The 23,710-nt window shown below is 35.4% G+C and overlaps 1 protein-coding gene across 1 annotated transcript in view; it reads left to right on the forward strand.

Moving 5' to 3' along the window:
* The window catches only part of LOC129242057 (uncharacterized protein DDB_G0283357-like), a 136,273-nt gene extending 124,000 nt beyond the window's left edge, over positions 1-12,273 (forward strand). The window contains exons 5-8 of the mRNA XM_054878616.1: positions 346-510; positions 871-969; positions 11,296-11,820; positions 12,212-12,273. Of these exons, the coding sequence (XP_054734591.1) occupies positions 346-510; positions 871-969; positions 11,296-11,820; positions 12,212-12,273 (851 nt within the window). The remainder of the gene's footprint in view (positions 1-345; positions 511-870; positions 970-11,295; positions 11,821-12,211) is intronic.
* The last annotated feature ends 11,437 nt before the right edge of the window (positions 12,274-23,710 follow it).

Genomic DNA, 23,710 nt, shown 5'->3' on the forward strand with positions numbered 1-23,710 from the left:
GCACCGAACATAACCAAAAAGAAAGAAGTACGTCTCGCTTTCGTTTCATAGCCTTTGTTGTCGCGATTGTTCGTATAAGATTTGTTTTTTATTTTCGGAATGGGTTTGTTTGGCAAGAGAGTTCTAGTAAATACAGCATTCCACAGTTAGACCATTTAATGAAAGATCTTGCGCCGTGCTCCTTTTATCTGTCACCAAAGGTAAAATCTTCAGCTATTTTTTCGAACAGAGTTCTATATGTAAATATAAGTGGGACTAATCGGGCTACCAACCCGAAAGTTCGAAATAAAAATTAAAATTAAAAATAAACCGTTTACTAATAATATTTTTTGTCTTCATTTTCAGCTAAAAAGCAAAACGGTGCTGCCCTGCGTACAAATAGTCTCGGCTCCGGTACACGCACACCCCCGCTCGAGCGTAAAAGTAAGTTAAGTGCTTTGGGGCGATTCTTCAAACCATGGAAATGGCGGCGGAAAAAGAAGAGCGAAAAATTCGAAGCAGCTTCCAAATGTAAGTGCCATTAAAATGTTGCAAACATATAGGTGTATACACATGTATGTATGTATGTGTGTACATATGCACTTTGTACTACTTACAGGAAAGTTAATTTAAATCACTAATACACTAACTCCATTACTAATTACAATATATACAGCATACTATTTTATTCACTAACACTAAAACTATTACTTGGCAAGGGGAAATTCTATTTTCTTTAAGAGTAATTCGCCACATAAGGCGTGCTTGATTCGCTCATTACTTTAAGTTGTTTTTTGTCTTTTTGTTTGTTTGTGCTAATTGCTTCTCTTTATTGCTAACAACAACCACAACTTGCTTTATCCACTTCCCGATTTCTCGTTTGCTTCGCAGCACTTGAACGCAAAATATCAGTACGTGCCAATCGTGAGGATCTTGTGCAGAAGGGTATACTGCTGCCAGAGAGTCCACTGGGGAATATACAAGAGCCAGGTGAGTATATGAAGCAGATGAAGGGATGAGATCGTCGACGAAAGGAATAAAGTGGCATTTACGCCATATCAGTGGAGTAACTTACTAGTGTATGCGAAGTACTTAAAAGCTCGAATAACGGATTATTCTTGTGCACAATTGTGGTCGCTGCATGCGCTCATAAATTATTGATAGTGCTGCTGCATTGTGCATTGTTGCATTATTTTAGGCGTCGCTTACAATGGTCTTCCAGATTTGTATACGTATTACGCAGTGCTTTGTGCTTGAAATGTAAATAACCTCCCGCTCACATTAGGCGGATCATTATTTTGTTTGCTTGAATTGGTAAAAACTCATTTATTATTTATTTAAATGTGGAGAAATAATTTATTATGAGTATGACTCTGCAATTAATTGTACGAATCCCACTACTGTAAGCATTCTGCTTAAAACTATGATGCTTTAGTGCATAATATAGAGTTTGAAGTCCTCCAAAAGGTTGTTTTATGCAAAGAAGGAAGCCAGTTTTATCCTTTCAAAATCAATCTTTTCCTTAAACCTTTTTCACCAAAATTGTTCGTTCCAATTCTTAAACTTTCGCAGATTTTATTCATATTTGTTAGGCTGATAATATACTTAGAAAGTTTAGGTGCCTAGTAAGTAATTGGCAATTTGACACTCTCTTCGGCTCTTCGCTTTTTGATTTTAGTCGCTTATATAGGCCTGTTACGGGGGACATTTTTCGTGTTTTAACATCACCTTCGCAAGCCTAGCGAAGGGTTATCCAATCAGTCACCCGATTTATCAATCCATCTTACTCGGTCTCAATTTTACTTTACATATAAATTAAAAAATGTTCGACATTTTGTATTTGAATTCGGGGCGTATTCAGCTGTATTATTTGTTTACGTCATAATAACAAAATTTAATAAATTTTATCAATATTTTGTTGAGTTTCCTTTAGCTTTTATGCGCGCCGACATTGCATTAATCACAATTTGCTGTGGGTATTAGTACAACTATTTTATAGCATACTGCCTGAAGGATACGATCCCACTTAGTTGAAGTGTGGTATCTTCACTTTGTTGCCAGCGCTTTCAAAATATATTAGACGTATCGGGTCAAAGTCGGGGATATCATCAGGCCGATATCTTCATTTTTGAGGCAAACAATTTTAATCTCGAAAAGAAAACACTTTTCTAGACTATTCGATTGCCACTTTTTTTAACGTGCGGTGAAAACACTCATCGAGGTAACGCTAGTTGATTTTGACCTTACGTACAAAAACTCACGCAACTAAAAATTTTAACTTTGAGATTTTCGAGTCAAACCAATGGTTAAATTGACTGTTTTGTCCAATTGCTTAGTTTTAGTGGCATTTCCTTTGCCAAAAGTGTCTTTTGAGCAGGACGACCAACGGTTGAATCACCATTTTTAAGTTCTTATGTATCAATTTCTGTACCATCGTCTTCGGCAATTTTGAAAAGTATGTATGTGACGGTGTTCCCCCTTTGAACTAGTATTGCTGACACGACTTAAACTAGAACTCATTTTCACACAGCTATTTCTCTTATATTTAATTCTTCAAGAAATATCCTTGCCAAATTTAACTTTCTCATCTTCCTATACTTAAACTTTCATAGCACTTGATTCAACACTTTTCACAATGTACAAATACTTTATAATTTAAAAATACACAAAATGCCTGTATCCATACTAAAATGGCGCTACAACACTCTGCAACCCTTTGAATGCATTCTTCTATAGTTAGTCAAGCAAGTGTTTTGACATCTACTAATCTAGCGAAATTCAGACACTGCTTAAGAAAATATGTATTTTTTCAAAGTTTTATTGCAATTTTTGGTTTTAGCTAATATAAGACAATAGTAAAAAATAAATTTATTCCGTTTAAAAATAACGCAAAAATAAAAATAAAAAAGAAAAAAAAACTATTTTCTCTTAATACGAAGATCGTTGGACAATAGTCTGTGCCTAGTCGAAGAGATTACACTACTGACACGTATCGAGGCTATGTTTAGTTGATTGTATCTCTTGAAAGAACATACGACACCAAGTTTTCTTAGTGTTTGGCATTCGGCATTTTCCATCACGACAACGCAACAGCTCAGGCCTTAGCAGTTGTGGTCGCAAAATGAATGCGAATAATGTTCCAACTCGTTTCACAGATTATATTCAAGCGAGGAGGTGCTGAATTAACAAACTAGAACAGCATTGCACGAGGCCTAAAAGGACACTATGTCGAAAAATAAAAAAGGTTTATCCCAACGGACTTTGGATGGCCTTTTCAAGCGACCCTCGTGGTTTTAAGTTGTGTGTTTTAAATAATTAAATGTGAATCTGTACTTTGTGTGGTTTTCCCGGGCATATGTAAACTTTATGGTCTCTCACAGAATGAGTCTATTGTATTGAGCATTATAATTTTGAGGTATCTTGCGCCATTCTCCTAAAATAAAGTTTTTGTGCTTTGCTCGACGTTTTCAGTGTTTTTTTCGCAACTTTTTCTTTAAATATGTCCACAAGTTTTCTAGTGGATTGATATTCGGATTTTGGGCTGGTATTCCCAATACTTTCTTCTTCTTCTTGATTGGCGCGATAACTGCTTACGCTTTTCTTTCTCGTGCTAACCGGCACCAGTTGGACATACCATGTAAAGCCAAATCCTTCTCCACCTGATCTTTCCAACGCAGAAGAGGCCTTCCTCTTCCTCTGCTACCATCAGCCAGAACTGGAGCGTTTGTATCCATTCGGACAACATGACCTAGCCAACGTAGCCGCTTTATTCGCTGCGCTACGTCTTTGTCGTCGTAAAGCTTGTACAGTTCATTGTTCCATCGCCTGCGATACCCGCCGTCACCAACGTTTACAGGTTCAAAAATCTTCCACAGAATCTTTCTCTCAAACACTCCAAGGGACGCCTCATCGGATATTGTCATCGTCCTAGCTTTGGCGCCATACTTTAGGGCGGGTATGATGAGAGCCTTCTAGAGCGTTAGTTTTGTTGCAATACTTCACTGCAATTAAAAAGCAGTCACATGCAGTTTTATATTTTGCATCGTTGACCAAAGTGAGGTTAATTGTCAGCAATGAAGCCAAAGTACACTACACTATTTATCAAATGGCATTGCAGAATAATCAAGTATTGCCCATTTTACCTTCTACTCTCTTTCTGGATATGCATCCCCAAACCCAATGACTTAAAGTTAGCCAAATTTAAATGTCGGTATAATATTCCGACTTTCTAGTGATTTTAATTGCTGCCTCCACACTATATTGGATCCATCGTTGCTATCATGATTTCAGTCTGTTCAGTCCAGTAACTATTTGGTTCAACTAGGTACGTTCAAGCGAAAAATCACTGCTTTTCAATATGCTGTGCATAGAGCAAAAGTTCCTTTCGAGCAACTCGTCAAGTATATTTGAGCTTTTGCAAAACTTGGCGAACTGTTTCAGGAGAAACTTCGACTCCGCTCTCTCGTTTCCTTCAATTCCCTTGTGTCCAAGAACCCAGCAGAAGGTAACTTGTTTCTCAGTTCCTAGAAGATTTATCCTGTTCCGGCATTGTCGTACGCAGTGTGAGTTTGTCATTACAGCTGAAATTGCTTTGATGGCTGCTTGACTGTCAACGTAGAAGCCGCGTGTTTGGCACATTTTGATAAGATCTTTGAACATAGAGAGATTACCGCGACTTGACAAATCGAGGCATGCGGTGGCAGCGAGAAGGGCAACGTGTAGCATTTTTGTTCTTCTGTTGCCCCAGGACTCTGTTGTCCGTAAATGTTACAAAGATTTTAATAGAAATCTATATTTGGAATATGCCTATGCTATTCAGTCTTTCTAGATTTTACGTTTGTGACGTTTATAGTATCCTGATATAAGATGACACCTCAACAACTTCCTATGAAAATATCTTTACTAAGTAGCATAAGTTAAATTGTTGGCTTGTGTTCACCTGGTCGAATCAGCATTATGTTCTAAACTGGACTGTGCAGACAATTGAGATCAAGATTAATAACTAATAATAATAATAATTGGCGCTTGTTTACACCCATTGTGGTTCGGCCGAGCTCCTCCTCCTCCTATTCGTTGTGGGCGTTTTAATGTTTTTCCACAAATGGAGCGATCTACAGCTTTATGCCGCCTCCGAACGGCAATGGTTTTTATGAGAAACTTTTTCATGGTAAAAATACACTCGGAGGTTTGCCATTGCCTGCCGAAGGGCGACAGCTGTTAAAAACAACTTTTTCTATCATTTTGTGTTTGAAGCCCATCATAGCTCGAACTTGAGCACTACCGAGTAGTAATATCAGTGTGAGCGAGTTGCGTAAATGAATTAATAAATTTTGTTAATGAAGTACAATGTACAACCAGCTCATGATGACAGTAGACGAGCTAATTTTCTGCGTTGAATTATGTATTTTTAACGTGGCCCTAATCGTTTAGGCTACTAGTTAGCCAAGCAGAAATATAACCTGGTTAACCTAAGGAAGGCACCGTCTCACTTGATTAATTCTAAAAAGCTAAGGGCAGTGGAAAGTTTCCTTAGTTTCATTCTTACTATACACGCTAGTTTCAGCAGAGCAATACAAAAATATTTCAATGCCCTGAACATTGCCTGCCAAGTTCATTAAGCGAGCTAAAACTGTCAAAATGTTCAATAGCTCAGCTTATAGAAACTTCAGTCGCAAAAGCTTCTGCTAAAAAATGGACATATGGTATTTAGAAGTGCTAATATGTATGTATGCATTAAGGAAATGATAAGTAAATGCAAAAACAAATCTTAAAATAAGTTAACCCTAGAATCGTAATATACGTAAATTTTACGTGTATGTCGCATAAAAAAGTCAGTTACACTTTACCGTTTGGCGCTATCGCTACGACCTCTTGGCAGTGCTTCCTTTATTTTATTGTTGCATTAACAAGTGAATCATAAATCAGTTGTTACTTCGCGTTTAGCTTTAATCGTTCTTTAAAAAAAAGTGTGCACGTTAATTTTACGTGGTCTTAGCATTAACGTATACATTTTTGTACGTAAGTTTTACGTGGTCTTGTTATTAGCGTATAAATATTTGTAAATGAAATTTATGTTCCGTGCGGTTTTCAGGAGAAATAAAAGAAAATAATGGAAAACTCAAGTCGTTGCCTTGCGGATGCAGAAATAGAAGCCCTCCTGGACAGTATTGACAGCGATGTAATGATGATGATGAGGACAACCTTGAAGAGGAAGTTGATTTTGACAGGGACGATAGTTTGGAGGATTCAGACTACTCTCCTGAATTCCAGGAAAATACTTTTGAAGAGGAACTGATGAAAGCCGTGGAGTCCGCTCAAAATATGGCATCTGAAAAAAAAAAATAAAGGTCCCCCGGCAAAAAAACAGAAGTCAGCACCAACTGTGCACCTACAACTAAATGACATTGAAGATGTATCCAGTTCTAATCCACTTTTGGGAAGGAATGGTCATGTTTGGAGTAGCAATCCAGTGCATCGTAGTATCGGAAGAGCAATGGCTATGAATGTTGTTTATATTCGACCAGGTAAATATTATTAAAAGCGGATGTTTTTTAAACACTGTTATTAAAGTAAAACATAAACTAGGTCCATATCCATTTGTTTATAATTCACTTTAAGAAACATAAAACTTTGTATTTTCAATAAATAAAATCAAAACAGAAGATATATAAGTTTTTGTTGAACATTTATTTTAAATTTTTGTGTTGTACGTAAAATTTACGTATATTAGCATTAACGTAGGGTAAAACTATCTTACGATTCTAGGGTTAAATATGTACTACCTGAAAGCGAGCCTGCGAAAGAAACGAAAGAGTTGCACTGCATGTAGCAAATAAATAAATAGGATTACCTGCCTCTTCTGCCAAAATACACACATACATACGTATGAAATACTTAGCTCTGACTATTGTCACTGAGTTGAATTTGTAAGTCGGGCACAGACAACTATTATGTCACATTGTATATCTTGACAAATTTTCAAAAGCATTGCATACACGTGAAGGCACTAAAAGTGAGGAAAGGATTTATGTGTTCACTTGTCGAAAACCATTATGTAAAGTTATATACCTTTACGAGTAGTATATGCCGAAGCATAAAATCTGTGATACATTTTCAAAAGTGCAAGTATGTGGGAGGCACAGAAATCTGTAAATAAAAGCACACAAACAAAAAGAAAGTTTAATCACACGCCACATGCATACAGTGAACCAATTTTTACGGTTGCAAATAATCCAAGCCAGGCGCACACGCTTCGCTGTTCTGACACAATTTTCCCAAATTTATAGGGGAATGGGCTATTGGCATGCAGTTGCACAATCATGTCTATAGACACACACTCACGCACTTACAAATAAATAAGCTCCATCTATGTATTCTTAAAAGCCGTTTTAACGACGTCTCTTATTATTAATTGAGTATTGGTTCTTAATTGGAATTTAAAATGTCTGTTAATACAGTCTTTTGAAGAGCTTTTCGTAGAGCCGGCAATTTGCTATAATGTAGTGGATAAATGGATGGATTGCACTGCGTTTATGAGTGTGAAGCCGTGAAAATTATGTGATAAATTCAACACAGCCGCCGACAACTTGAGTTTATAAAAAATCTAGCTGAACAGAAAGTATTTGCCGCCAAGGCAGATTTTTTTTATTTGTAATTCGAAATTTGCAAAAAAGCTGAAAAAAGCAAAAAGAAAACTTCTCACGGATCAAAAATATTTCGCTGTTTTTGAGAAAAAAGTACATTTTTAATCAAGCAGCAATTATTATTATAGATAGTTTCCACAGAAAATGTTGAATAAAATCAAATAGCATAAGAAAAAAATAAATTTAAAAAAGTTTGTTTAAGTCGCAATTTCCACAAAATCTGCTATTTAAGTAAATCGAATCAATCACAAAAATGGTACACAGATGGTTCCAAAATGCTCCAAGGAGTAGGAGCAGGTGTAGTGGGGCCTAGAGCACATAAATCCCTAACACTAGGTACAGATACCACAATTTTCCATCCGGGTCTCTTCGCCATAATGGAAACAGTGGAAATCATATCCAAAAGAGGGTTCGAGAAAGTAAAAATTAAAATACTTTTGGACAGTCAATCGGTTCTCAAAGCCTTGAATAGCTTCACATTTGAGTCAAAAGTCATAATAGAGTGTAACGATACACTCAACAAACTGGCCACTCATAATCGGGTCTCACTGATTTGTGCACCAGGACATGAGGGACACGAAGGAAACGAGAAGACAGACTTTTATGCCAAAAAAGGGGCAGAAAGCCTATTTATTGGGCCAACCCCATTTTTCGGCTTTAACAAAAATAATATAAAACAGGAGACCAAAAAATGGATCCAAACTAATATTAGGTAACACTGGAACGACACAAGCAACCTTAATAACTCCAAAAAGTGTTTGAACTTCAATGCCAACAGAGTAAAATCTGCTCTAATCCTAGATAAAAAGGGGCCTCAGATTACTCTGTGGAGCACTTACAAGTCACTTTGCTTGTAATACACACTTTAACACAATAGGATTATCTAGAACAAGATTATGCAGGTTCTGCTGTGAAGAGGAGTCTATGGAACACTTAGTCACCAAATGTGAGGCATTAGGCCACAGGAAGACCTACAATTGCTCTCTCCTAAGGAGCTGGTTCGATTCCTCGATAAACGGTTAGTCTAGGGCCCAGCGTGTGATTTCTGTTGAAACTCTCTCAAACCAAAGCTTGAATCTAAATATTATTACTGATGAAAGTAATGCTTTAATGAAAAGCATTTCAGATTTAAAAATAGATGTGAAGACTTATTTTAAGTTGAATGAAATGAGAGCCATAAAGAATATAATTGATATTCGAGATTTGTGTAATTCGCAATATTTTGTTGCTATTTTTACAATAAATGTAGATTTACTATACATGTGCACATCGCGAACGCTGTGTTGTAAAAGTGTTTTGTTAAGTAATATCTATATATACATATATATATATATATATATATTTGCAGTTTTTTATTTATCTATTTACATAACTTAGATTTGTGTTTTTTTTATCATAAGTTTTAATAAATTGCACTTCGCTGAGTCAGCGAAAGACAACATACAAAACCAAATCATGAGTATGTTGTCTGTATTGTATTAAGTAGCAGTTGGAAATGTCCATAAAATGGTCGAAATAATCGAAGTTTACCGGCATGTTAGTATTCGTAGTATCGTCCAGGAGCTAAGGATCGTCCATAAAACAGTTTTAAACAATTTGCGCACAAATTTTATGTAAAAATAATGAATTCCGTTTTCCAAGAAAACAGTACGCTTTTGCCTATTAACTGACGATAAGAAGGCCTTTTTGCTGGTGATATAACCATGCTACACAGTTTTGAACAATTTGCGCACAAATTTTATGTAAAAATAATGAATTCCTTTTTCCAAGAAAACAGTACGCTTTTGCCTATTAACTGACGATAAGAAGGCCTTTTTGCTGGTGATATAACCATGCTACCCTGCTTTATTTAAGTATTTGAGAATTATGCCCCTGCAGGTGGTCTTTTTAAAACTTTGTTTTACATTTTGAGCATTTTTGGATGCTGATAGTTGGGTATTCTGCTGGACACGTTTCAAAATGCGACGAGTTTCACACTGTGTTAATATTTTTGCTCATCCTGAACGCAATCGAGAAACAAAAACATCGGTATCTTTGTGATTTTTTATCACTCCTTGTACGGAAGAATGTGTTCTTCCAACAATCAGCCCGATTTCACAATGTTTTTCTTTCTTCGAAAAATCTAACCATAATTTCCCTTTCATTTAGGTGGTATTGTATATCTTAAACTTGAAAATAAATAAGGAATGTTATAAAATCCGTCTTCAATTGTTGTTTTTACGAAGACAAGTACGAATATAACTTTCCGACACTTTTACACTATTTTATGACACGGGGGATACCCGTTTTACTACATGTATGTACATAGAATTTTCTGTGCTGTGGAATGAGTCTTGGTTGTGAATTTATTGATCCAAAATCTTGGCAGATTTCCATTGCTTTGAACGCTGTCAGATTGTGCAAGAGACTAGCAATAAAGTATAGAATGCGATTTTTCTCGGAAATTTGGTAAAGTCGAGTTATTTCTGGATAAAAGAAATAAGACAGACGTTTGTACGCAAACTTTTTCTGCTGAGTGTATGTTTTAAAGGACTTTCAAAAGGCGCGCCTAGATAAGTTTCTAAAACAAAACGTTTACAAATTTAGATTTCTTCAGGTTTCACTATTTTCATATTATTCACATATTAATCAAAATACGGCCTTCAATAATAATATGTGAAAAATGACATCATTTAAATGTGAACTATGAGCCACGTCTACAAGTAAAATCCGTCAAACAGTCGATTTACGAATGCCTAATTGTTGAGACCCTCCAATATCCGCAACATAATGCCCAGTTTTTGGTCTGTTATTCCTTTTTCTATCCTCGACAGTAATCAGTTTCTTGAAATTTGTTCACCAACCTTTGAATTGTCGACTCATTTGGACAATTATTTTCATCAAAAAAATTCCGAATTTGGCAATATGTTGTTCTTAAAAATTGACCATTTTCATAATATGGTTTAGTACTTTGAACGCTTTGTTCTGTCGTGGAAAATTGTATATCCTGACAAATGTTAAAGATGGCATGGCATGGCAAAGGTACTCGTACCTCTAGTAATCACTCACTACTGACATCCAGGCATCAGTTCTGATTCACCTTTATATGTAAATATGTAGTATTTTTAAAACAAAACTGCAATAGTTAGAAAAAATGGCCTCTTCGAACGTATGCAGACTTGTACCGACCACTGTACGCACATATCTTATTAATAATTTTAATTTCGATTGGCGCCGAACTATCAGCAGTATTGTGTTTCATTTGAGAAAGTAACTTTCAGATTAGTATGCCAGCATGTTTTAATCTATACACATGGATATGAGACACCCATACTTCGATGTCGTTTATATGTTGCTAATTGAGCTGTAATTAATTGCAATTACATGCAATTGATATGAAGATTGTGGCGAATATGCCAAATTTAAATTTATGAATTAGAGCTTTACTTAGCTTTTTGCTGGTGCAGCTAGACTCCAACAGATGGCGCTTTAAGCACAAAAGCTTTAAAAATTCAGCTTCTACTGCTCAACTCAGCTTTTTTACAGCATGAAATATGTATATGTACAGCTGTGTTTATAATTTAAGTTTGCGTGCTTTTCACTGTATGTTTATACATAAATATAAGTATGTGTATGTATATATTTATCTATTCCAAACTTACCATGTCTCTTCTCTCCTTCCATTCTACCGCAGGCGAGGATTCTTACTACAACACAAACGCCAACACATCTACCAACATGGCCAATGGCTCCATACTTTCGGCTGCTAGCAATAATAACAATAACAATGCAAATGGCGGTAATCAACAAAATTCCATAAATGCCACCACAGCCGGCAGTGCTGGGGGAGCGCTTATTAACCAGCAACACTTGCAGCAACAGCAGCAGCACCAGCAACAACAGCAGCAATGTGGCACAGTGGGAGGCATGGGTAATGTACCCACATCTATATCTGTGCAACAATTTAATGCAATGAATGGTAGTGCCAACAATGGTGGTAATGATGGTGGAGGTGTGTGCGTTTCCAGTGGCACGGGCTGTGGTAATAATGGGCAAGGAAATGTTGGTGGCGGTGATGCGTCTCCTATGTCGGGAGTACCACACTCACAATCGGCACCACATCAGCTGGGGCAACCGCCACCGTTAACACCACTGGCGCAGCATCATCAGGCGTTGGCGCAACAGTTGCAGCAACGATTTGCCATAAGCAATAATAACGGTAAGTATTTGAATGTAGTAAGTCGGCATTAAAATAACGTTAAATCGATTATCGACCTAATTGAATAATTTTTCGCAAGCTCTCCGCTCGATAATACCTACTACTGTCATGCTATCTCTTCGTTGAGTTCCTCATAATCTTGATTTTTTTCATGCGTGTTCAGGGCCTGAAAAAAAATGACCCGCTTTCTTTAAATTGCTTGAAATCTTCAAAGTCAGGGAAATGTTACTTATAGTTGTATATTTGAGTTTTCGTGGCTAAGAAGCTATGCACGTTCCATTCCCTCCATTCTTCAAGCGTTGGTCAGACTAAACACAACACTCTACATATAGATTAACCTGCCTTTGACCTAAATTATGAAAATGTATAAGATACTTCAATATATTTAAAGGTTTGAACTCAGCATATCCCGTATATTCGTCTACCACCCCGCCTTCACGAACATCTCTATAGCAGCTTTCGATTAACCGACTGTTTAACGAGTAGTAAATAAAACAAAAAATTTCCCTTGAATGCAACTTTGTATATGATTTAGTGGCAAAATGGTTTAAAAAATAAGTCCCTACTTGTCCCTGGAAGCACTGGCCTCGGCATGTCGCTTGTGTGCGCAGCGACTAAAATCAAATTAGCTAAACTGTTGTTGCTTTCAAGTGCAAATTTTGCAGTTGGCGGGAATTGGAGTTCTCTGTTGTAGGGCCCGTCATATACTGCTCTTCCCAAGGTTACAACTTCTTCAAAATCTTCGACATTTTTGCACACCTTCCGACTCTGTTGTAACCAGTTTGAAAACTCTGATTGTTCCTCGCTACATTGTGGAGCTGCGATTTAAAAATAAAACATCAGTCATTCTCAGTAGTTCCCACACGCCCTCTTATATGCTGTGCCATTCTACTTTAATGACTTCAAACAATGCTTGTGTCATTCTATACTTTGCTGTTAATTTTGATGTTGGGAGATAGATTAGGAGATAGGGCAAGCCATTCTAGAACCGAGAATTTCGCTGTTGCAACGTTACTCAACCCTTAGAAGTGAACTTCCTATAAATGCCCTCACGCCAGCTACATACATATATGTATTAAGAGGGAGCCTGGTTTATAAGGTCAAAAAAATCAATTTTTTTTTCGTTTTAAGCGTTTCCTAATATATTTCAGAATATTCACACAAAGTTACAGAGCCTAATTCTCAATATTTCCGTAGATACAAAGCCAAAGGTAGGCGAGCGTTAGGTAGTTACGCTGTGACTGGACAGCTATAGTACAAACTTTATCTTTTATTAAAACATTCTCGCAGACCGCTTTACACACATGATACACAATTTTTGTATCTGCTTCCTCCTGAAGTTCGCATGACATTTCCTCATCGACGATTTTCGATATAGAGGCGCCGTCACTTGTAAATGTATAGCATACATCGTAATTCAATTTTATGGTTGAATTGCCAATAAATGGCGCCATTTCCACTGTTCCCCAATGCTCTATGAGAAATCTGACCAGTGCGTCCTTGAATTTGCTATTTCTTAATTCTTTATTGAAATCTTTAGGTCGAGTTTGTTCGGGTCCTGTGAAGTTATAATCGATACTGCTGACATTTCCTCTTTGTATTCGTTCATAATCTTTAATGGATGGAGTAAAATATTGGTCGAATATGATGTTCAATCGTTTGGCCGGTGTCTTCACATGAATGAGATAATTTTTTTTGATAAATTTCCAAAAGTGTTTGGAATTTCTTTCATTAGGTGGAGCAGGAAAAATCCATCGATTATGACTATGTCGAATATTTGCGGTATGTTAGCAGTTATATTTATTTGTAAAACCTGAGTGATTGCAGATTTTTCAGTCCTACAAATTGTTCCATCAGAATGACATAGAGATAACGGAATTGGTGTTATTGGATAAAGCAATATTTTTTCGACGCCGATATTGAAATCCATCGATAATGCCACAATTCGTGCAAATAGATCCCGTTGTAAGCATATTTCGTAGACCTGGTTGGCAACTTCTGCTTTATTATTTACTGCATTGGCTGAAAAATTACAAATTTTATCCCTTGTGATGGCTTTCTCAAATCGCTGTGGGTCTATGGAGCACTGAGCAATGAATTCTTTCCTTAACTGGCTCCCTGATTGTTCAAATGTCAATAAATAATTTTCAACCTGCAATGATGCAGCCTTTCCCGTAGCGATGTTGAAGAGAAAATTCCTGTCAATGCTGTCATCGAAGGGGTTCATAAATTTATCAAAAGTTTTTATGAAATTTCGGAGTTGATTAGAATCTCTTTTGATGATATGCGGTTACAGTTGCGTTATGATATCGGGACGTTTCTTCAAACCTGCAGTTTCATATACATGAGAAATGATGGCAGCACGAATAGCATGACTTTTTGCCCAACGTTGCCGGGCAGAAATGGAATTTGTGAAATCGATTATTCCCGTCAATCGTTTTGCTGCATCGGCATTAATTGTTTTATTTGAAAAAAATATAAACGATATACGCTCTCTCTCGCGCGCCCACATTCAGGTAAGTCGGTCTCGCTCGCACTCACAGGAATGAAATTTTCCAAATTTTCCATGTGATGGGACCATCAGAATGGGCTGGCTCTACACATTTCATCAATTTATTGTATTGCCAATGTCGTGTAAAAAAGACAGCCGGTATAAAATATGTTGACTTGTGCTTCCATCAAGGCACTTTCAACATGGGCTGGCAGTACTTTGGGACCATGAGAATGGGCTGGCAACCATCGTTTCACTTTATACAGACCGTAAATGAAATTCTGTTAAAATTTCAAGTGGTATAAAATATGTTGAGTAAATGTTTTTTATTAACAATTTTAAAAAATAAAAACGCATAATTCAGACCGCTATTGAGCAGCCAGCCCGCCGGATATCGATTCTAGTATTAAACAACTAATCTCACACAAAATTTCAAGAAGTATTAAATATGTTGGGTTTTTTGGTCATGAGCTCTCCGTCTAAAAGGCTTGTACCGACATTCTGAAGGACATTCCGGTCAACGATCTGAAACGCTCTTTCGAAAAGCTTTTAGATCGGGCAAAACAGTGTATCGAGGCCAGAGGGGACTATTTTGAATAAATAAACTCGAAGTTATCAGAACAGAGTTCCAGTCGTTTCTAGTTTAGTTCAGTCTTGTTTATTTTAGACTTCACCTTATATATCTGCAAATTTTTGATTAAAAGGCATTTGCATCTTTATTTGTATTCAAAATTAGGTACCAGAAACTTTTTTAGGAAGTATTTTTGATTGAAATACCGGTCGTCTAATACTCATATCCTAGTACTTGGTTGACTTTTCTTCGTTTTTCCTATTTTTCCATTAAAAGTTAGGCAACGCACCATCCAAAAATATTTTAATAAAATCCTTATATGTTTTCTAAATTAAATTTTGTGATGCATTTGCTTTCCCATAAAATATTAAGTGGAGGTAGGTTTTCCTTAACAAAATAAAAAAACACGGCGATGCCAATAAATTTTGAACGAAAGCTTTTTAAAAACCTTTGCCCAAATGCTCTTATTTGTTATTTTTTCATTTAATATTTCCTTCTTTTAATAATAAATTTGTAATTGCACTCGAAACTTCTAATAACTTATTCTAATATCTAATTTTTGTTTAATACATTTATAGTAAATGTATGCTTTGATACGCTTTTCCAATTACAAACCGGTGGCAACACTCTGTTAAAAAGAAAGTTACCTACAATAAGCCTTCAAATAAAGTAAAAAAAAAAAATTAAATAAAATTGATCTAGTAGTTTTTGAGCGATGCTCTTTCAAAGTAATTTTCCGAACAACAAATTCAATGAATTCTCATTAAAATTTCAAACTGTTAGATCAGAATTTAAAAAAAAATTTCTTCTTCTTTTATTATTCTGGCAGTGTTGGGTGTTTTCTTCCATGTAAGAAAATGACAAGCAACGCGATTTTTGAGCTACTTCAAAATTCAATGCATCCTTGTTTTAATATTGAAAAACGATAATTGGCTGACTTTTTTTTTGGAATTTGCACAAAGTTTGAAACTTTTGATTTATATGGTTTTTGTAGTAGAATGAACCCAGTTTTCAATCAAAATCACTTAAAATTTAAGAAGAAAAAAGTGAATTGTCTAAACTTGTCTGAGTAAGTGCCTGTGCTATATTTATGTCCCATAATGGGCATATGCACAAGTACATGGGAAGATCTATATAATCTGACGAGTTTAATATTTTTGGGAGTAGATAGGTAAACCAAACAAAAAATTTCAAATTTCCAAAATTTCAGCAAGCTGTTTAGCAAGCATAATTAATAATGTTTGGAAATTCAAATAGCAGCTATTACCAAAAAAAAAACAACTAAAATTTTTAAAAGTCAGAGTGAATAAGCAAAACTACAGTTCAAATTTCACTTTCTTTAAATGTTAAATAAATTGATGACAACCTTCTCTGGCAAGCCAAGTCAACTTAACCTAACCTATTTGGCAAAATGTAAAAATATATTAGCAACTGACATTTAGTGTTCGAACACAGTTTAGTTTTATTGTGCCTTTTTTCTGTCTAATCCATTTAATACACATTTTTCTAATTTTTTTTTTTATTGTAATAGAAATATTTCAATACAAATGACACTTTTGGGCTGGATTTCTTTTAAAATAAATTTGAAAAATCAGCTTATTTGGACCCAATTAATGATTTGTTTGTGTTAAAATTAAAAATCTCAAGAAACAAAAAAAAAAAAACAAAAAAAAAAACATTTTAGCGACATACTTTCTAATTTTAAGTTTTAATTCTTAGACTTTCAAGTACTTGCATCTCCTTATTTTCGTGCACAATTGTAAAACTGTATTTTTTCGTCTAGACTCTCTCAGTTAAAGCTATTCGTAGTCAATCTACTACAGAAATTCAAATGTAGAAAATTAATAAAATAAAAAACGAAAATGTGATGCACTAATACAATGAGCACAAGAGTATCAGAGAAAACGCATAGACTTTATTCTACCCTGTAGGTATACGAATATTACTCATACGCTCAGTTGGCTCTCATCACGTGTATAGAAAATTGCTTGCGTTTTGTCTATTTGTTTTCTTGCTTCTCCTTAAATTCGTATTTTGCCGCTTTTAGCTTATAGTGATTTCTGCATTATACGTCGGTCAGACGCTTCATTATTTTTTCGTCATAAAAGTGCACATATACACATACCCCCATAGCTTCCGCTGCACATGTATAAGTACAATTATTTATGTATACTGCTGTGCAAGTATACCAGCTGCACAAGTATTGCAGAAATAAAGTGATGGCATGCGAGAATTGTGAAAAATAAAATATACCTATGAAAGAAAGTAAAGGAATAAGTTGACTTGCAAGAACTGATAAAATGAATGAAGGAACGAGTGAATTGAAGTTGATTGAAGAAATGACTGTGGGCATATTGCTGTGCGGTGGGTGTGTAGTATATGTGGTATGTAAATAAACTTTTAGTAACAAATGTGCGAAAGTAGGCACATGTGATAAGTTAAATAAAAAATATGTGTATGCATACATACAACATAAAACGAGTGTTGCTGATCATTATCACATTTAAATATATTTTCGTTCAATAGGCTGACCTAAAATTTTTTACATGGAAAATGTATTAAAATTTGTTCAAAACCTAAATTCAAATTAAAAAAAAAAAACAATTTACTAACTTTTTGGTATGTTTGTCGTTTTTTCAAATTCGTAATTCGTTTTTTAACTATAATTTACAGTTTTAAACCGGATCAATATAAACGAGAGTGCATAGTAAGTGTCTGGAAGATGCTATAACGAACTAGATAGACTTTACACTTTCGCCAATTTTTTGATCTCCTCCAAATAATAGGTACGCATTACATTACCTTGTTAGGCGTCTCAAATACATTGGCATTTGCTAATTTTCAGCGATTTATTAAACCACCTTCGTTCACATTGTAAGCACAAATCACTTCATCTTGTGTTTGTTGTAACAGTGTGAATAACCTCATACATTTTTGGGAAATGCTGCTAAAGTGGCAGTTCTTGGCTGGGTAGAAATCTGAGTCGTTCAAATGTATCATTGTAATGAGTGTGTGTAATATTTTTCTTTGGATTTTTTTTTTGTTTCGGTTAAAAACTTATGCATTTAAATTTTATAAAAAAATTAACTGTTTTTTTGAGTGTCTAAAATGAGTGTATAAGAGGAATGGATGAACCCTCAAATAATCAGAACCTCTTTTGTGTACGATTTGTCTAAGCGCTTTTAATGGCAATACCTATTATGAAAACTGTAAACTGTAAAAACTAATCATTAATTTTTGGTTTCTGAAAATCGCATTGACGAAATCAGGCCACAATTCATTGAATCTATCTAAGACATGAGCCGACCACAGCCTCTATTTTTATATATTTTATTACAACAAACCCCTTTCTAATACACACTTCTCAATAAATTCATTTTTTACTTATGATTAAGATTTTCATTAGCTCGAAAAAGTATTTAAAATCCCATTGCCCCTCTCCTCCAGCGCCTTCAAATTTTCTATTTTTGTTTTTGCTTTAAAAATGCATGTACAATCGCAAGAACATCTTTTCAATGTTTCAAGCTTATATACAGTAAGCTCCATATAAAGTCAGTGAAGTGGTGAGCGTCGAACGAAAGATGAATATTGAAATTTGAAATTTGAAAAGGTCGAGCCAAGCAGCACCAGGTGATTTGGTGGCTCCTAAAACACTCAGGCTAATGAGCCCATTGTATTTAAAGCTCTGGAAAAGCGCCTCCTCCAAGCATGACAGGCATACCGGGTCCTCGATGATTCCAATGGTGGTCATATGCTGACCCCATGGGTTGTGTCCTGTAATGATGCCGACCATCAACCGAATGTCTTTCCTTCTAAGATTTAGTAGAAAGTTTGACAGTTTTCTGTTAGGACTTGTCACAAAACACTTTGCAGTTCTGCAGCGTTCTAGATCGGACCATCGCTCTTTATGTAGATTGCCGTCATAATCGCTGATCCAATTCTTGCGGAACTGATTCCGATTATTGGCTCTGGCCCTTGTGGGAGCACCGCTGATCCACGGTTGGCCAATAGTGGGCAATTTCGTTTCCTTGAACACCGGAGTGTCCCGGAACCCATATAAGTACAAGCCTGTGTTGTCTTGCGACAGAATTAAGCTTCTTCTTACATTCTTGAACCATCTTTGAGGTTTGCTTCGCGTTCTCCAGGGCCTTCAATGCAGCCTGGCTGTCACTGAAGACTCCAATCTGTTTCCCGCTCTATCTCCTCTCGATTATCCATTCGGCTACTTTTAGGATGGCAAAAACTTCTGTTTGGAAAACAGTTGCCATTCCCCCCAGAGCATATGCTATGGGGGAAAGATGAATAATGAAAACTTTAATACCGCTTTTCTCGAAATACGTGCTGTCGAATATAATTCAAAAAGGATGAAGATGCCAACGTAAAACTTTACAGAGATATTCTTTAATATATTGGCCTTTGCATGTACCTCCGACTTTCCATTAATTATCACTCAAAATATTGTTTTGATCAATTTTTTATAAAAAAAAGTGTAATTTTTTTCTTTTTCAAATTTGCATTTTGCTTTCTTGTTTTTAAATAGGTAAGTGCAAATCGGAATAACTTATTTGAATGAAAAAAATTTGTCTGGTTGATTTTCATTGATTACAAGAGGCGCAAATTAAAGAAGCCACGTTTGAGCAGCTGTAGCGCCGCCAGTTTTTTTTTTGTTTTTTTTTTTTCAAAAAATTTTGGTGTATTCATTTAAGCATGAATATTAATATGTAATTTATTTTAAGATAATAACTTCTCTCAGTTTTTCGAAAAAAAATTATTGCAGTACTCGTTGTCTGGAGAAGCTTGGCCCCCTTAATTGAGAATTGCCTTAGGTAGGTAGGTAGATGAAATGGTTGAAGTGTCAGTCTGGCATCCTCAAGTAAGCACTGAAGCGCCGTTTTGATACCATTATGAGACCTCCAACAAAATTTCTCCCGAAGCAGTATAACTTTTCTTTCTAGTTGTTTTTTAATACGAATTTACTTTTAACGATTCAAGAGGAAATCTAAGAAGAATGGCCTTTAATAACCATGCCGAAGATTTTGTGTTTATTTAATTTTTTTGTTGCTTGTTATTGCGAATATTTTTTAAAATCTCAACCGCCGTGTCATGTTGTTTGTCGTTGGTGTCCAATACACTGCCATCACAATAAAAAGACCTCTTACACATTGAACAAATTTTTAAAGGCATTGAAAGGCGTCAAGGAACTGAAGTAATACAATTAAGGAAGGATTATTGTGCCACAGTATGATGTTCGCCTAAGGTAATTTCTAGTAATTAAGATTTCCAAAATTTCACATTTTGTTGCTTTTTGATGATTGGAATGAATCTAATTTCGGAAAATTTTCATGCATATATGTACTACTTGTATGTACATGTCTAGATAAGTACACAGATGTTTCTTTTACTGCATACCAAGCGTGTTATAACATTTAGGCCATGCGTATTAATTATCATCAGTGGAACATATAGTGTGTATATAAAATTAGCATATTTCAGATGCTCAAAACCAATTTTTAGCTTCAAATACTGACTGCGAGATATTTAATATGCAGCTACATGTTTCATCCAAATAAACAAAAACAAACTCCCAAAAACTAAATCAACCATTTTTCGTTTAATTTCGAGCACTATCAAATTTATTTTTATTTTTTTATTTTTAAAAGCTTACGTGATAATAAAATGATTAGTAAACCCTGCAGCGCAAGCAGCAGAGGCTTTCGGCTCACTATCAAATTATTAAGTGCCCATTAACTGCCGCCTGCCTAAAAAATAAACGTTTATTTTTCTGCTAGAAAGTCTTATTAATTAGCAATCAATCGCTGCTTCTTTAGTGTCAGCTATCCCTCTTTAGACTAGAAAATACTGCTAGTACTGGGGTAAATGTGAAAAAATGGAGTAATATCAAAAATGAATATGTATGTATTCCGATTTTGAAAAGGAAATTATCGCGCTTGGAATTCATAGTCAAAGCATATTCGAAGCTATTAATCATTATCTCGATAAAGTTATAAATAGATTTTTACATTAGAATAAAAATATGATATAGTATAAAGTCTGACCCGAAGTGAGAAATAGAGGCTGCACAAGTTTTGCATGTGCGGTCAGTATGAGTAATTTATTGTTTTAAATGAGATAAAACATACGAACGTACAAATTTAACTGAAGTGCTTTGGTGTGTTTGAATGAGAGCTGGTGATTTGTCATTCATTGTAGCCAGCAAAAATAATAATAAAATTCCGTATAGTGGGTAAAGTAGGCGAACACAATAACAATAAACTCGAACGCCCCTAGAAAGAAAATAAGACAAGTAAATAAAAACAAAAATATATATTATATATAAATACACACATGCGTATATGTAAAAATCACTGAAAAAGCAAAAGCAGCAAGTGCCGATGCACGTCATATTAGCCGACCGTTTGTTTATATTCAACACATACTCATATATATTATCTTCATGTTTTTCTTCATTTCTTATTGTGCGCATATTCTTAAACGCCAAATGTTATGTGAGTGAGTGTGTGTGTGGGTGGGTGGGCGGTTAGGTGGCTAACCTATAGAGAGTGAAACTGTTATAGCCTTTTATAGCATTTTCCGCGGCATGCTCTGCCTGCAAAACTTCGCTCTTTCTGTAGTTCTCACTACAATCGTTCTTCGGTGTTGCCAACTTGATGGAATTTATTGAAGGTGAGTATGACTATTTCTGTTTTCTGAAAATGTCGATTTTACTGGACCAGGTATATAAGGTGACGCAAAATTAGATACTATTGGAAGATTTCTAGCTTTTAGATCACCATTTAGTAAAGAAGTTATTCAAAAACAAAATTGAGTAATTCATTTTGCGTTAACATATTTTTTTTTATCCATACATAATGATCCTCGGAAAGGTCGCTCTTAAAAAACTCAGGATAAAAAGCTCATTGTATTTTATATTTATTGCTTAATTTCTGGTGTACTGTGGCCAATTAAAGTGCTGCGAGGTAAATTTAATTACAACTCGAGAACTACCCACTTTGTGTGATGACAAATGTTATGTCTGTAAAGAATTCGAGAAGAAATTTGAAGTCGATAGCGCGCTCTTTATTCGACCCAAATCTTTTAATTGATTTTTCTAATTTTTTGCGAAAAACTGAACAAATTTTGAAATAAAATGATAAGCAAGAATTGCAACTTGCTGCTTTCTTATTGACGAGGAATATGAGCAAAGCACAAATTGCTTGAACTACAATAAGAGAAAACTCAATTGAAAAATTTGGTAATTTTCTGTGACAATTCATGATAAAATATAGTGTTTTTTTGCCTTGGCAACACTGTCGCCGCTGCCTTTATGGTTTCAAGAGTTTCTCGCTGCATAGAAAATCATCAAGTAGAATTTTATGCTCAGAATGTTTGCTGTGCGCTGTGATTGTTGCTATTGGCACTGCTGTTGTTGTTATTGTTATTGTTGCACTTGCTCATTTATGGCGAAGTATAGCAGCGTAGCAGCAGTTGGTCGCACATGAGCGCTCTCAATGCGCCCGCAACCAACAACGGGCTAGTGAGAAAATACATTCAGTTGACATTCGAAATACCGACAAGATGTACAACAGTGAAAGCGGCGTCCATAGCAACGCGGCAAAAGGTGGCAAAGTGAAATGTGAAATGCATTTATAGAGTGGAGTGTGGCGCTTAATTAATTGATTTCCTTTGCTTCTCTGGTTTAAAGAAAAAGCTAACTTTACTGTGCTGTTACATACAAATACCCACCTAATCGCATCACTATCACTACTCATTCTCGGTGACATGAGACGCGGAAATTAAGTGTTGAAATTACTATGTGATCCCAAAAAGTTGTCTGTGCGTTTCCGTTTCTTATGCGGTTTGTCTTCTCTCTTATTCCTCTTCAAGCCGTGGAAACGCGCTAATCGAAAGAGATGCATGTGCAAAACGTCGAATACGAAAGTGAGAAAATTTCATGAAACCAGGGAACATGCCTTAAAATATATTGGAATAAAAGTAGGCCGTAAAATATATAGAAACCAATGTTTTTTTTTATCAAATGTTTGAAAATATTTGTGTTGATAAAGTGGATGTGAAAAAAATAAAATATCAAGTAGTTTATAAAACACAAAATGGGGGAAAAAATTGTAATTAATTTAAGTGAAATACAAACCGGCACAACATAGTTGTTGTATACATACGTCAAAATATATACGTAAAAAAAAGGAAACAACCGGCACAACAGCAATTTATCAATAGCTGGGTACAATAAAGTGCATCACAACAACAGCAAATGTCAATACACCGAAGCACAGTCGTCAAAGAAGCGATGCAAAAATAAAAATAAATCAACAACGGTTAACGCACAGGTGCAGACACAGCTGTACTACCAAATGTGCTTACAGCAGCTACATGCAGGATCAATAGCAACAAAGCTAACACGAAATCCTAAAGCATCACAAAGAAATACATATCTATGTAAATACATACATATGTATGTATCGCTGGGCATACGCACACACGTGCAATCATAAAACAGTTAACGGTTTACTTTATGATTGTTTTCAAATCGAAATCTAGATATTTCCAAAGCAATCAAACTTAGTAGCAATAAATTTGGCTAAAACCGAAATGATTGTACCACAAATGACAACATCATACAAAATAGTGTCCGTATCAACCCAATATTATTTTTTACCTAATTTGGCTCGGATAATTTACGATGTGAATGTGATACATAGTGAGAAATCACTAACATACATACCCGCAAACAATTGCGAAGCCGAGGAAATGTGATTTATCGCATTCTCTTTTGTAGGTAATTTTTTCAAAACAAAAAAAAAAATTTTAAA

The sequence above is a fragment of the Anastrepha obliqua genome, chromosome 3 (genome assembly GCF_027943255.1).
Source record: "Anastrepha obliqua isolate idAnaObli1 chromosome 3, idAnaObli1_1.0, whole genome shotgun sequence".
Classification (NCBI taxonomy): domain Eukaryota; kingdom Metazoa; phylum Arthropoda; class Insecta; order Diptera; family Tephritidae; genus Anastrepha; species Anastrepha obliqua.